The sequence below is a fragment of the Homarus americanus genome, unplaced genomic scaffold, assembly GCF_018991925.1.
Source record: "Homarus americanus isolate GMGI-L3 unplaced genomic scaffold, GMGI_Hamer_2.0 scaffold52806, whole genome shotgun sequence".
Lineage (NCBI taxonomy): Eukaryota > Metazoa > Arthropoda > Malacostraca > Decapoda > Nephropidae > Homarus > Homarus americanus.
The window spans coordinates 6,197,916-6,214,317 of NW_024720773.1; the positions used below are offsets into that span (position 1 = coordinate 6,197,916).

General features: G+C 39.3%; 2 protein-coding genes across 2 annotated transcripts; one reads left to right on the plus strand and one right to left on the minus strand.

Moving 5' to 3' along the window:
• Nucleotides 1-253: 253 nt before the first annotated feature.
• LOC121860942 (5-formyltetrahydrofolate cyclo-ligase-like) lies at nucleotides 254-5,926 on the minus strand. Its single transcript, XM_042358339.1, has 3 exons — nucleotides 5,556-5,926; nucleotides 3,502-3,690; nucleotides 254-505 (listed from the first exon to the last, which is right to left on the minus strand). Exons 1-3 carry the CDS (start codon nucleotides 5,792-5,794, stop codon nucleotides 340-342), a joined length of 594 nt encoding a protein of 197 aa, XP_042214273.1. The 5' UTR covers nucleotides 5,795-5,926; the 3' UTR covers nucleotides 254-339.
• Nucleotides 5,927-6,822: 896 nt separating this feature from the next.
• On the plus strand, nucleotides 6,823-11,728 carry LOC121860943 (MIF-like protein mif-2). Its single transcript, XM_042358340.1, has 3 exons — nucleotides 6,823-7,052; nucleotides 8,718-8,890; nucleotides 11,447-11,728. Exons 1-3 carry the CDS (start codon nucleotides 6,945-6,947, stop codon nucleotides 11,511-11,513), a joined length of 348 nt encoding a protein of 115 aa, XP_042214274.1. The 5' UTR covers nucleotides 6,823-6,944; the 3' UTR covers nucleotides 11,514-11,728.
• Nucleotides 11,729-16,402: the final 4,674 nt, after the last annotated feature.

The following is a 16,402-nucleotide window of genomic DNA, read 5'->3' on the forward strand; positions in this document are numbered from 1 at the left end:
AAAATCTTACACAACTTGGGCAATAGCCCTCATTGGGCCCATCTCCACCTTTCTAGAATTCTGGTTATACCCCTAAATTCTATGTTAAATTCCCATTCTTGAAAGAAATGGTTGATTTAATTAATTGAACTGGTTTAGTTTATTAAAAATCAATGTGCAAAATCCCACTAACAATATCTACACTATTTTACAGATAAAAGATCTAAGTTAAAAATTATGTCAGATGTAAGGTGATATAAATAAAAAAACTCACTATTATAACCAATGAATTTATGGTAAAACCTGAAGTGGATAATAAGTAACAACCCTCCAAAAATGTATCAAATATACAACATTCATTCAATCTGCTGTAAGTATTATATCAATGGGCATATCTGTGTCCTCAGTAGGAATTTCTGGAAGAATTTGCTCTTTAAAAGCTAATGCAACTGTACTTGGAGGTTGGTTTTGCAACTCTCGACACTTTGTCAGATATGTGTCATAATAGCCGCGTCCTCTTCCCATTCTGTAAGAAAAAATCAAATACAGCTGTAGTATACATTAGAAAACAGAATTCTCATCTGTTTATAAAATCTACAGTACACAATTTGCCCCCGACCAGAGGAACTGAAAAACGTGTTCTTAGAGACAAAAAGTCTCATAAAAATGAGCTGGTAGGTTGACACCACTGAACACTTCAACTTGAGCCACCACTCTATGGCTCTGAGTAATACAAGACGTCCTTTGTTTGTGACTGCAGGTCTCAAAAAAGACCACATCATAAGCCTTAATAGGTTAGTCTTGTTAACTGACCCATCAATTCCTTAACCCACAGTCTATCAGGTACTGGGTGCAATTAAAGAACATTGACAGCAAAGAACTCCTAGCAGTCAATTCGGGTTCATTCACCTCTTTGGTAGACCCTTCTGCTGCCAGAACATCGATTGTGCTCAATATTGAAGGTATGCAGTCTACCACTCCAGTAAACCACCCCTGTAAGAGAGGTACCACAAAGGCATGCCTAAAGTTCTAGACCCTGAAACCAATGACAAGGCATATTAAAACAATATAGGACAAAGAAGCATCACAATGTATGTCCCTAAGTCTGATTCACTTTCCACAAGGTCCCTGGACTCCCTAGTGACCCTGCTAAGAGAGCACCTTCCACACAGACCAGAGTCACTGTTTATATCCAAAATGCTGACTCATATAATGGCAAACATAAAGAATGATCGTGGTCTTCCTCCACACCTGAACCACATAAACAACTCTCATTCCCACTGTTTTGTGTACTAACAGCTGGCCCTCATACAACACTCATAGTGGTGTTGACTGTAAATGTTACTTATTAGTACCAGTAAAGAGAATCAATAAAAACAACTGATGGAGTAATCAAAGGATAAATTGTGTCCTATTTCTTAAATGTACAATAAAAGATCACAGAAAAAAAAATCTCTTGACATATAATTAAATAACAACATATGTTTAACATCTTTTAAAGCATTAAATAAAAAACTTCCTTATTTCAGTAGTCAATCTAACAGTCATCATGATGTTAAAGCCACTGTCTTACTTTATGTAGAATTATTGCACTCTTCTGTACGCCATGACTAAGTCAAGTATTGTAGAACCAACTGTTCACTCCGGTTACCTCACCAACCCTATTTCTCATTCTATCAACATGAAGTTCTGACACACACACAAAAATAAAACCTAAAACTTAAACCCAAGTCATACAAAATAAAACCTTCTGTCAGAACATTACACATGATATACTGAATATCACACAGATTGTGTACAATTAACTTATTATGGAAATTTAGAAGTAATGTACAACAATTTCTGGCCTATACTGTACAGTATACACAATCCCCTTGCTTAACACGGATATATTGAACATAAATTCGCTTGAACACGGTTTTTTATCACTACCCAGTATTGCTTAACAAAGGGCTAAGATTTGCTTGAACGTGGGCTGAGCTGGGCTAACATTTGGCTGAATGCTGCCAGGTAGAAAACATTTTGTGTGGCCCAACAGCCAGATCCATTCCAGTTCTCAGGTAGCGTCTCCACTGGGCCAGTGGTCGAGTCCAGTACAGTCCATGGGCAGCGTCCCCACACCACATGGGTCCGGCCAAAACCAAAATCTTTGCATGGATTAGCTTAATTTTTTCGCTTGCTTTCATCACCTTGGCTCTACCTAAACGTTCTCTAAGTGCCTCTCTGCCTAGGGACACTCTAGAAAAGAAGAATAGGATCATGTTTATCCTATAGAGTAAGTCAGACTCCGTGAAAGAGTACTGAAAAGATTAGAGCCGTAATTTTGGGTAGATTAACATAACTTTCTTCATATTTTTCTAATCATTTACATGTGCATATATACACAATCCTTCATAGCGAATGTGCAAAAATAAAATTAATCATTAGGTTAAAAACAAATTTAATAATATTTTTTTTCATTTGTCGGCGAGATTTAGCAGGAGTTATGTTATGGCTATTTTTCAAATTGTACTTTCAAGTAGATAAGCTTAACTTCATATTTTCTTTATTCAGTTACATCCACACACAATCCTACATACAGAATGTGAAAAAAAATATATATACTGTATATATAAATATATATACAGTACAGCTCCTCCCCGACTTACAACCTACTCGACTAACGACCACCCGGACATACCTCAGTCATACCAAAAATTTGTCAAATTACGTATTTTCGAGTCCCAACGTCAGTGATTGCGCTGTGTACTAACAAAATTTTCGTTTGTAATTCATTTAAAATGGCTGGCATGCTTAAAAGTGAGAGTTTTGTGGTGCTGAGAAGAAAAAGAGACACCCATTTTAGATTTTCTATGTATTATTTAAGCATTTTCAACTTACGACCTGGATTTGGGTCCCTAACCCAGCCGTAAGTCGGGGAGCAGCTGTATATAAAAAACATAAAATGAATAAACATTTCTTAGTGTGCTAGCAGGAGAGCAGGAGGGGAAGTGTTGCTCAGGGTTAGGAGGGGGAGAGTCCAGCAGCCGGGCCGGAATGCTATGGTAAGGCTGGAGGGAAGCCATGTGTGACTCATACAGCCTCTGCAAATGGCTGTGGTGTTAAACTTTCAGAAACTGATTTTATGGACATGCCAGTGCCTCCACAACATAAAGTTTAAATGAATTTCGTAGATGTATGTGTATTAGTGAGTTAATTTAGAGTTGTACAACTTTTACGATGTCTTTGAATTTTGGTTTTGAAGTGCTTTTGGTGTGAATGTCTGTGTGTGTGTGTGTGTAAGGGGGGGGGAGAGTTTGGGTTCACCTGAAGGATCCCCTATATCCTTGTGTTATAATGGATATGCTCTACATGACGTTTCCTGTGAATGCAACCCCAGCATTAAACAAGGGGGCAGTGCACTGTCCACTAAAGTACTTTTCTTTTTTATACATGTAACTGGAAACAAACCTAAAACTAAATACAAGGATAAAATTAAGTCTCATTATACCTGTATTGTACAGTATCACAAATAATAATCACCTATGGCCTTCCTTTGAGAAGGCTAATCCAGGGATAAGAATAAGGTCGAGTCCTCCTGAAGAAAGCGCTTTGTCACACTGCTTGTCCAGAGGTGGCTGCTTAATCTGCCACTTTGTCACTGGTAAGGACTCATATTCCTCCCAAGAGTTGACACGCACCATGTCCATATAGGTAGACTTACTATCATATCTGGCAAGTTTACATATAATCAGTAAGCTTGATTTCATTTACAGTACATGCTCATGTGCTAAACTAACATGGTACAAAACTTTCCTCTTAGGATAGAATTACATTGTATTAAAACTAACTCGGAACCTTTGCTTATCTGGAGAATTAATCATAGATAACACAGTCAATAAAAGTATTGCCATGTCTTGAAAGAGTGAATTCATTAACCATAGGTGTAAGAGAGAAACTCCTTAGGCTAACCTAACCTACCTCCAGGTGGCCTTTGGGTGTTTAATCATCAGGTTAAATACCCTGAGGGTGAATCTTTTAGTGATCTGAAGGTAATAGTTAAGGATAATTGTATGCCCTAATTACCTCCTGTATGACATGTCACCATAGAACATAAAAGCTTTCTTCCTCTTGAAATCAATAAAAAATACAACATTTATCAACGATAAAAAAAAAAAACGATTTATTTACCAGATGTGGAAGGAGCCGTCAATTGACATCAGCTATACTGCGGTCTGACTAATTACCCAAATGTACCCAAATGTAGCCAAATATAGCCACAATGAAGTCAAATAATGGTCCTACATGAATAAATCGGACTGCTAATCACTTCTCGACTAGTATTTGGTGTCAGAAAGTCACAAAAAATTGGAAAACTTACTTTAATCAGAGTTAATAGATCGCGTGCATGTACCGGCGGAGCGAGGAATTACCCAAATGTAGCCAAATGTTGCCGCAATGAAGTCAAATGATGGTCGTACAAGCGTAATTCGGGCTGTGAATCACTTCTCGATTATTATTTGGTGTCATAAAGTAAAAAAAAAATTTGTAAACTTAATTTAATCTGAGTTGTGTCGTGTTGTGTTAGGTTAGGTTAGGTTAGGTACATGCACTCGATCTATTAACTCAGATTAAATTAAGTTTACCAATTTTTTGACTTTGTGACACCAAATACTAGTCGAGAAGTGATTGGCAGTCCGATTTATTCATATAGAACCATTATTTGACTTCATTGCGACTACATTTGGGTACATTTGGGTAATTCCTCGCTCCGTCGGTACATGCACGCGATCTATTAACTCAGATTAAAGTAAGTTTTCCAATTTTTTGTGACTTTCTGACACCAAATACTAGTCGAGAAGTGATTGGCAGTCCGATTTATTCATCTAGGACCATTATTTGACTTCATTGTGGCTATATTTGGGTACATTTGGGTACATTTGGGTAATTAGTCGGACCCGCTATACTGTATTATCTTCTCGGTCTATTGCAGTGTACCTAAAATAAAACTTTGTTTTGGTTTGGTTGCATAGTATATCAAGTTAAGTTAACTTAGGTTATGTTTGGTAGGTTAATTTGGTGCATTTTATACGTCAAATTATAGAAAGAAGCAGTACAGTATCTGCCACTACATGAATGTTAGCACTTGTCAGGAGCTACCGAGAGGGACTGTTAATAATTTATTGTTGTAAGACAACCCATCTAACTTAACCTATCAAACCTAACCCAGCCTAAAATACTACACTTTAATTGCGTTTTCATAGTCTAAGAAATTAAAAGAACTCAAGCCAAGATACACGGCAACCACAGGAGATCAAGGCAGGTGGATTTTGGAGTCCATCACAGACAAAAGATGTAATACCAGTAAGCTTAAATGTAATTTCTGGAAGACATATTGCTCGTGCATATTGTGTCAATTTCATGAGGTAAGAAAGTATTTATGTTCTACAGTGAAATAATGCACACTAAGTAGTTTGGGTGCACAATTAGTCTCAACTATTACTGACCAGAGTTAAACACCACAGAAAAATACTACCTATGAACTTAAAAAATCTGGCTTAATGACAGTCTTTCACGACACAAATAATGTCTATAACCTTGGGATGAAGCAAGTCTTGCCAGTCTCAAGAGCATGACGAAGAATGGGCTCAGTCTGTATCTCGTCGTTCATACTCAAGAATATGGACACTCGCTGACTTCTCTTGTACAGTTCATGTTGCAAAGTTTTCTGTTGCACTATCACGGACTGTCTGGCCTTCTCTTCACTGCTTAAAGAATTCAACTTTGCCTTTAATTCCTTACGTAAAGCTGCCTTGGCTGCCTTGATTACGCTCATGATTATAGTCTGGAGAAGCTACTGAGAGCTGCCAGCTCCAAATACGGGAATGGTGGTTTTAAATAGTACAGTACTTCAGTAGAAGTTCATGTTGATAGTGTAGTCTTGGACCAGCTGATCCACCATGTCCCATCTCATGTACAAGGCTAGATAAATGATTTGGGGTAATTTTCTACATGAAATATAAGAACCACAATAAAATACCATTTTAACTATTTTATTAGTATATAAATAATTATATTTTCTTCCCAAACACTTTTTATAAAATAATAATAGTCAAATGAATCCAAAGTCTCCAATTATACTCGAACACAAAATAATATTCTAAAACTCACGGTCTTTTATCGAAATATTTCAATTTAAACCTTAATACCGTATACAGTATATGTTATTATATATAAATATATATATATATATATATATATATATATATATATATATATATCTTGATAAACTCACACGGGAAAAGGTAAACAACGGAGCACCTTAGCCTCTGAAGATGTCTTGAATAAAGACGAAAGCTAAGGTACTCCGTTGTTTCCCTTTTCCCGTGTGATTTTATCAAGATTTACCTTATCCACGTTTTCATTGTGGATCTACATGAAATATATATATATATATATATATATATATATATATATATATATATATATATATATATATAAACTTAGAATCACAACTTCCTGAATAAGCATTGTTAGATAACAAATTCTATTCCACAACAGTAATAATAATAAAATTAAATGAATGAAGTAAACGGTAAATGTACAGTATATGATGAATTATAATAACAACCTTTACATAATATGAGGTACGCATAGAACCATAGATTGACTGTTAATGTAACTAAACTTCACTAAATTAAAATGTTATAAGATCCGCTTCAACGTGAGGCCAGTACATTTGGTTGATTCATACACTTGCCACCAACAAGTAATTGTTTTAAGTGATTTATCTTTGGGTTAAAAGGTGGAAGTCTGTGAGTGGCTGTGATAATGAGTGTGGCAGGCTGTGGCAATTACATCATGGTCACTCAGTTGCCAGCCGGTGGCCCCACTCACAAGGCAGTACGTACTCAGTTGATACAGCTCACTCTAGTGGTACTGTCACTCTCTTACTGCTATCGTCTCTAATAGGACAGACGGGAAAAATGCCTTTTGTATTCCTCAGAACCAATTTACCTGATGAAAAGTTATCAAAAGAATTCCACCTCCAGTTGGCAGCGAAAGTGGGAGAAGCTTTAGGTAAATCTGTGGAGGTAAGTTAAGAAACACCTTTCCCTTAAAAAAACAATAACATTTTCACAAAAAATTAACATGTTACTTTCTACTGGTGAACGATGCATTATAGAACACATTGTTCTTACAGGATAAACAAATATATAAACATACATATCCTTTGCTCGCATTTAGACCATAGGTAATTATAGAACAAGCGGTGAACACAGGTCTAGTGTCACCACCCATGTCAGGCTACGAACACCACCCGGGCAACCTGCATGTAGTAGCATTAGTGTGAAAAGTGGCCAACTGCAAGACTATACAGTGTGAAAAGTGGCCAACTGCAAGACTATACAGTGTGAAAAGTGGCTAACTGCATGACTAAACCACATTAAAAAAAAATATCGTACATTACTCAATTTCAATATTTTTAGATGTACGAGTAGTATAATGAATCGTGCAACAGGAGACCCAAACACTGAAATGGTACACTGTATATAACCTATTAATTATAACATCACTTGAATCACCTGTAAGTTAGACACCCCAGCTTATTTCAACTGAAGATTAACCACCTTAACGCTTCCTGGGGGGGGGGGGTTAGGATAAGTTAGGTTATGTTAAGTTAGCTTAGCGTCAGGTTAAGTTGGGCAAACATTAGGTTCAGTTGTGTTAGCGTTAGTGTGGTTAATTACCAGGGGAAGTAAAAAAAAGGGATGCTAATCTTCAGGTGATCCGAAAATGATGTTATATAACGAAATTTTCAAGAGATGACTGTTGAAGGTGAATGCTGGAACAAGAGAATGATAGAGTCTGGGTAATGTTACTGTGAATTTAAGAGAGGTGAAGGCTTATAAATGATATCATGTATTACAGTAGCTACAACAACTATCTGTGCATACTTTGTGGGAAACAATATGAGACCATGGACGATAATTTTTGGTATATGAGGGCTGTCACTAGTCACACGTAAAATTTCGGAGCATATCGACCCCCACCTGCACAGATAGTTGTTTCAGCTACTGTACCTGGGAGAAATGTTCAGGAAGAAGAGAGAAGGTGAAGTTAATAAGACACACAGGTAGAGCCGTGAGATAAATAACTCTTAAGAGCAGTACCAGTGTAGTGAGCGAGGAGACTGTATGATGAAGGCGCTGGTGCCTGCTGGGGAGACTGTGTACGTGATGAGGGTTTTCGAATGCTTTGGCAGGGACACTGACACCCCCAAGAGGTCACACGAATTGTGGTCAGACGGTTTTTAACCCATGAATACAGGACAATCGGGTATATATTACGTCTTTGTCCCCATAAGTGAACGTATACCCTGTACATTATTTTGTATAACATAAACTTGACGTTGTCATATTAAAGGAATATTAAAAACTAGGCGAGTTACCCGGCTTCGGTCGGGTGGAGGGACAGCACAACCTCCCTTAGGTTACCCGCACCTCCCTACCAAATTAACCAGCTCTCTCTCTTCAAAACTGTGGAAATGCATAAGTAACACACACACACACACACACACACACACACACTATCGGCCATCCCTGCATTTTACTAAAAAGTTTTCCATCGTGTCTCAAAGAAACTTATAAGAATTTCTCTACAACCACTTACATACTTTTGACTTCATACAGTCACATGTATTAACAGTTTTGGGCAGCTAAAGTAGATACTGTACTCACTAATTTGTTATTTTAAAGAAAGTGTCGCTGACAATTGAGACGAACCTTCGCATGACGCGAGGCACCAGCTTCGACCCCTTGTGTGAACTACACATCTGCTCCATCGGCCTCAGCACTCGTGAGCAGACCGTCCCGCTCACCAAGACCATGACGGAGTTCCTGGAGGAGCACACCGGCATACCCCGATCCAAGTGAGGCTATGACTGACCCACAAGTTCTTACATCTATTTTTTACACATTTATTTATTAGTCTTCATTGCTAAATACACCTGTAAAATTTTGTGTAGGCAGCTTTAATTATATTGTGAATCATATTTATATTTGCTTCCCATTTCAGCAACTTTTTGTGTTTAACAATTCTCAGACTGCTCTACAAGTCTTCAGTCTGTTAAAATTCCCCTCTCTGTTGTTTATTCTGATTAGGTAATTCACGTGTAGATAAACCATCCTATATTGATTCACCCGACGATTAAACATCTTACTTGTCCACGCTGTAGTAAGAGGGAGTAAGGGAGTAGCTCTCCTCCTTTACTCTGCCGACACATCCCTAATGGAGACATTCTTCCCTTACCCTATGCTGAAGTGCCCTGCCACCATGATGGGGAAGAGAGATAACTACAATGTGTCCTCACCGGTACACGTGTCATTTATAACATACAAATTCTGCTCACACATACAGTACACCTTTCAGTTATATATAATTTGTGTCATAAAACTTAAGGATAGAAGACAGCGATGTTCTTAACCAGTTGGTGGGGAATATCTCGTACAAGTGTTTATTGATCATGGCTATCGTCTAAACCTTGAGTCTCATCTGACCAAACTTCCTGACTACAAGTAAGACGCTCTGCTGTTTCGTATGTGAAGATCATGACAACACATACTGTATAATACCAACACTCCGTTACATCACTACACAGGTCGTGTTTGGCTCAGCTGTTTTGCTTTCACACACATTATTAGACCCATTTATTCATCCTGATACACGAGAGAGATCCCCAGCTGCCCACTGCTGGTCGACTGGGATGATGTTCTGAACAACACAAGTACACAACTCGAAATTATCTTATTCTCCCCCCATCCCCCCCCCCAAAAAAAAAAATATGTTGCTTATCTTAACAATATACTATGACACACACACACACTGTAGGTACGTGTGATCCATGTATATGATCATAACAAAAGAGAAAAAAAAACACGAAATACCCAAACGCTTTCACGTGAAATATAATTAAAGAGGACTGGACACATTTGGGAAGAGGCTCATTAATATTGAGATCCAAGAGGGTTAGAGACCCGGCAGGTACAGCAGATGGGGAGTCAGGGTGGGGAAGTAAAGAGGAGTATTGTCACATATGCACGTCACCATTGAGAGGGTGTACCGTGAAAAGGAGTTATCATAGAGAAGATAAACGTTCACTGAAGGGAGGGAGGGTGGCTTATCATGGCCTGCTGTGTTGTGTGGCGTAGGATGGACACACCTGATAGATGTAGCAAGAGTATAGGTGAGGCGTCATACTGGGAGGCTTCTGTTGCTCTAGTAGCCTCTTGACTCATGTAACTTGTTGACATCATCTTACATTTTCATTTTATTTGGAAATTTTACCATAACTCAGGTGTGCAGCTTAATAATGTTGTTGCCTATTTTTGTCACGGTTATTGACAAACTGCATCTTATCATTCCCGCATTTTATTTCAGAGACTCCCTCCCGGCTCGGCCGTGCGTGTGTTTGTGTGTGTTTATGTGTTTGTGTGTATGTGTGAACGTGACCTACTAAAATGCCTGAACACGTATACGCATATGCACATTCACATTTCCGCCTTAAGGTGAACGTATGTAAGACACAGATTCTGACCCAGCCCTTCCCTGGTTCAGCCAAGGATCCTTATACCTTGGGTTCATCCACGCCTCCACCGTCCATCCAGGTTACCGGTACCACCCTCTCCAACGTTATTCATTTCCAGTACCTTGGCTCCCACCTGTCCACCACCGCCGCGGACATCGATAAAGAGATCCAACATCGGATCAGATGTGTTTCCAAACTTTTGGCAGACTGCATGCGTCCTCAGGAAGTTCCCACACATCCCACCTCACTCATGCTCTAATAGACATATTCTCCGGCAATCATCTCCAGAATTTACAGTTAGATATTAATGAATTTAAGCTTATCCACTTTCTCCAGTTCATTATCATAATATTGTTGATAGAAGGAGAAAGTGAATCATATAGTATATCTCAACATATTAAGTTTGGGTACACTCACACAGGGGCGGACTGAGGTGCTTCATAACGACAGCTGAGTGTTTGTTATCTTCAAGTGTTGAGTGATAGTGGTATGGTCACCCCTTTAGGTTGTCTCTGTCTACGTGTGGGGGTGGGGGAAGGGGGGAGCTATTTTATGTTGCGATACGTTAGGTTAAGTTATGCTAGATTAGGTTAGGTTATGCTAGTTTAGGTTAGGTTAGGTTAGTTTAGGTTAGGTTAGTTTAGGTTAGGTTAGGTTAGGTTATGCTAGATTAGGTCAGGTTATGCTAGTTTAGGTTAGGTTATGCTAGTTTAGGTTAGGTTATGCTCGTTTAGGTTAGGTTAGGTTAGGTTAGTTTAGGTTAGGTTAGGTTAGGTGGGGAATTAATGTTCAAGTGATCCCAAAATACCATTATACTCAGGTCTCAAGTTGTTTGTTGTATCAGTTTTGGATTTATTCTTTATTATAAACTTCTAAAGAAAAATATTATCTTGTTTACAGACTGATTATGAGCTTCATGCCGATCCTTCCTCACCTTGTTGCTATCAACGGTCATGTAGTGCAGTGACAGTGTGGCCACCAGCAAGCAGTATGGAGGAGTGACGCTCTGAACATCACCTGAACACTGGCTTGTCGCTTCCACCCTCACCACTATACATATATACTTGTTAATATTCTCTTATAGCTGTTCACTGTTTGATCAACCTAGTTACCGAGTGCTTCAGAAGAATTAAGTACGGTGTAAACCTTCATGAAACAATTATATACAAAAATACAAGAATATTTTTTTGTTTCACTTCATTGTTCAACCATCAACCACCAACAGCCGTGAAGAGATTATGTTGAAGTAGATGTCTGTGTATGAGTAAGACTTAAGAGGGGCGGCACTACTTCACGATAGCGCTTTAGCCAGATTTTCCCTAAACAACAGATATTCAAGATACTTATGGATTTACCACTTGTTTTCGGTTACATATCCTACTGCACTTAAGAGTCACAGGTGAGGACCCTAGTTAACCTAAGTGGAAATGGTTACCAAAGTTTGCAGAAATATAGGAGGTCGATTGCAATACTGATTAAGCTGCATCCTATATCCACACTGTTCCTAATATCCTGCCAGACCTGCATGCATGACCTATTTATACATTTCACACACCAATATGGTAACCTAAAATCCAATATTTACTGTATATAAACAACACGTAACAAAACTCACCATAGATGAAAATATATTGTAATTGATCAACAGTATGAGAGAGATTGGTGTAATAATTTCACATGGGAATATAACTTTTCAAATTCGAGTCTTGAGCGTTCAGGGTAGAGGTGTGCTACTACTGTACACCATTATAAAACCTAACAAAATAAGAGACACGGCATCGTAGTACTTGAAGGAAATCTGTCGTGATATCAGGTTTCAGGTATTCTTCTGACTATGAGCTGTGATTCTGAAGGTAAAATCTAAAAGGATTATATTTTAACCACGGAAGGTGTTGATAATTACGGTTCATCATACCTGTTGTCCTATTTGCGTAGGAGCAGGGGACCCTGGGGCCCCCAGTCAGCTTTTGTGTAGGGTCCATCGCATCGTGTCCACACTCCACACTCTGCTTGCTTCAAAGTTTCTATGGCTTGGTCACTGTGTTTCGTTCAAGCCTACCCTAGAAAAATTCCCGCAGGCGATAATGTGTTATGGCAGTGGTTCTCAACCTTGATTGCCCCATGCACCCCTTTCACCATATGTCAGAATGTCATTCCCCCCTCCTTTCCAAGATTGTCTGCCTCAAAAAGTGCATTCCAAATAATATGCATATAATACTGAAAATCCTTTATTTTTTCCATATTAGTATCAGTTCCCCCCCCCCCTGAAAACCTGAGGGGGGAAATTCCCCCCTGGTTGAGAACCCCTGTGTTATGGCCATTCTGTTGTCGGCCAGGCGAGGGTGAGGGGAGGCGGAGGAGATGAAGGTTCTGGGAAAGAGAGGATAAAGTTAATGTCTTTAACAAATAGAAACACCAGTAATTAAAGAGACATTATACCCATTAGGAATTTTGAAAGTCTTAGACAGAGGCATTGGAGTTTTTATAAAACCTAAAAATATTTTGGAATTATTAACATCGGGTACTGTAGTCCTGCTGCTCCTGTACTAATACTGGACCCACAAGGGATGTCACTTACTACACCACTAAGAAGATTAGATACTCTTAACTGATGAAGCAGAATCTGTTCAGTATAAACATCTATATATTTAACTGTATGAGAATTATTAGGTGGTACTTTAGCGTGCGGTCTACAAAGATATCTTTAGTCTAACCTAACCTAACCTGGCCTAACCTAACCTAACCAAATCTAAACTTACCTAAATATCTTGTAGACCGCACACTATAGTAACACCAACTATTAATTAACATGAAAACTAAGAGAAAACGAACTTCACTTGTAATCAAAGAAAACTGATAAATTTCTCTGGTAAGCTATTATAAATCCAGAAGAGACTTTGTGAGTGTGTTTGTAGCTATTCGGTGAGTCTATGCTTCGTGGACTCCTTGTTATATAGGCTTTCTGGGATTATTGCTGAATCACGCAGAAAATAACCGCCAAAACTTCATGGGAATTAAGGAATACAGCTCAGTATATGTAGCTAAAGGCCAGACAACAGACCGCAAGACAACAGAAGACCAGACAACAGAAGGTTAGACAACAGGATGCCAAACAACAGGCGAAAACAGACGGCCAGACAAAAAACCGCCATACAACAGAAGACCAGACAACGGAAGGCTAGACAACAGGAGGCCAGAATACAGATCGCTAGACAACAGACATACTTCACGTCACGGACACTAGTAGTAAATTATTCACGTCACGGACACTAGTAGTAAATTCTTCACGTCACGGACACTAGTAGTAAATTCTTCACGTCACGGACACTAGTAGTAAATTCTTCACGTCACGGACACTAGTAGTAAATTCTTCACGTCACGGACACTAGTAGTAAATTCTTCACGTCACGGACGCTAGTAGTAGATTATTCACGCCACGGACACTTGTAGTAAATTTTTTATGTCACGGACACTAGTAGTAAATTCTTCACGTCAGGGACACTAGTAGCAGGGCCGGTGCAAGATGATTTGGCGCCCTAGGCAAGCCTTTAGATGTGCGCCCCCTTGAAAGTTTTGATAAGCTAATGTAGGTACAGTAACCCATGACTACATTGTTTTCATCTTGTGGCTTTATTACTTCACCCATGCAAATAACCAATTATTGTTATTACATTAAGTCAATAAATCCTTGACGTAAACTTCAGAGGTCAGGTAACCTTGCCTCATCCCGACAAAGACAGGGAAGGGGCGGCTCAGCCGCCCTGGCAGTAAGGGAGGGGAGGGGATGGTGGGGTTGGGAGAAGGGTTCCTCAGATGTCAGCCTTCAGGTCACTGCTCGACAGTTCTCCAGGCCGCCAAAGATAAGGACCCGGGTTAGTCCCTCCGGGGGGTTAACGAATAATATTAAAAAAGAAAACACAGTCGGCTACCGTCTACCTACCCTCGCCTCCCTCCGACCCCCCACCTTCTAACATCCTGCTCCGACCCTCCACGGCTCCACCACAGTGTCCACCACAGTTTTCCCTTCATTTTTAATTTTATCCAAGTTTGCCCTGAATTTGTGGCGCCCCCAGATGTTGGCGCCCTAGGCGATCGCCTAGTTCGCCTAGTGGGTAGCGCCGGCCCTGACTAGTAGCAAATTCTTCACGCCACGGACACTAGTAGTAAATTCTTCACGCCACGGACACTAGTAGAAAATTATTCACGTCACGGACACTAGTAGTAAATTCTCCGCGCCACGGACACTTGTAGTAAATTCTTCGTCACGGACACTAGTAGTAAATTCTTCACGTCACGGACACTAGTAGTAAATTCTTCACGTCACGGACACTACTTGTAAATTCTTCACGTCACGGACACTAGTAGTAAATTCCTCACGTCACGGACACTACTTGTAAATTCTTCACGTCACGGACACTAGTAGTAAATTCTTCACGTCACGGACACTAGTAGTAAATTCTTCACGTCACGGACACTACTTGTAAATTCTTCACGTCACGGACACTAGTAGTAAATTCTTCACGTCACGGACACTACTTGTAAATTCTTCACGTCACGGATACTACTTGTAAATTCTTCACGTCACGGACACTACTTGTAAATTCTTCACGTCACGGATACTACTTGTAAATTCTTCACGTCACGGACACTAGTAGTAAATTATTCACTGAGGATTACCAAGTTCCTTCTCAGAGACAGGACACAGATACACCGTGACTGGGTGGGGTCAGCCAGCAGGCCATACACATAAACACAGTCTTAAAACAGTGGTGTATAAATGAGAGCACAAATATACACAGACAGACATATTTAGGACAATAACAACACGACACAAAATCATAGCATTAGGTGTGTATAATTGGTGTATAATTGAGTACACAAATATTCATAGACAGATATTCAGGTTTGTGATTGTATGTCATCAGAACAAAGAGGGACAGCAGCCATGATGGATAGTAGGAGTTAATTACTATGGCGGCAGGTAAACAGGTGAGTGTGTACTGCTCGCGTTATTAGTCACGTGTGAAATAATGTATACGTATTTACCTGATAAACAGGTCCACACTGGTCACGCATTGCAACGACTCAGAGTAACATGGTCTTGTGAGGAGACAGTGGCCAAGAACTGTGATTATACCCAAAGTTGTGAGACACGTACTGTATAAGGCTCGTACATGAAGGTGGTATTGCTGTGGTACCGGAACAGTGTAACTAAATTGTGGTTGAAATATTGCAGGCATTAAATTGCAGTAATTCAATGTACGTATTATTTTTCAACTGATAAAATACTTCAAAATTGTAATAAAATTGAATACAACAGCAAATTGTGTTTGACATGTGTTCATAGTCATTATTTATTTGACTAAAGTTATAATGCTGAATAAATTAATTTATTTAAACTATTTGAATTTGTTAAAAAAAATTACATATGAGGAAATATCCAAGTCTTTTATTTCAATATTATAGTGAGAAATATGCAGGATCTTCTGACGTTATTTCCGGAATACCGGCGAAAGTTTACATAGGCAACATGATAACTATTGGCATGTTATTAGTGGAGATACAGTAGTCTATTAAGAGGGTTTAGATAAAGACACCCACCAAATGTAATCTGTTCCTTACTTTTCCTGATGTTTGGGTAAAAATAGACTAGTTTAACTGGGCTAACAGCTGCCTGACGCCTTCCTCCGGGGTAGTGATACAACACACATATGGGAGATGAGAGTATTGTGTGGCATCATCATCTGAACGAGACAAAACCCAGGTTGGTAGGGCAGACAGCAGGCAGACAGGGCAGACAATTAGGGCAGACTGTAGGCAGACAAGGCACGTCACTAGGGCAGACAAGGCACGTCA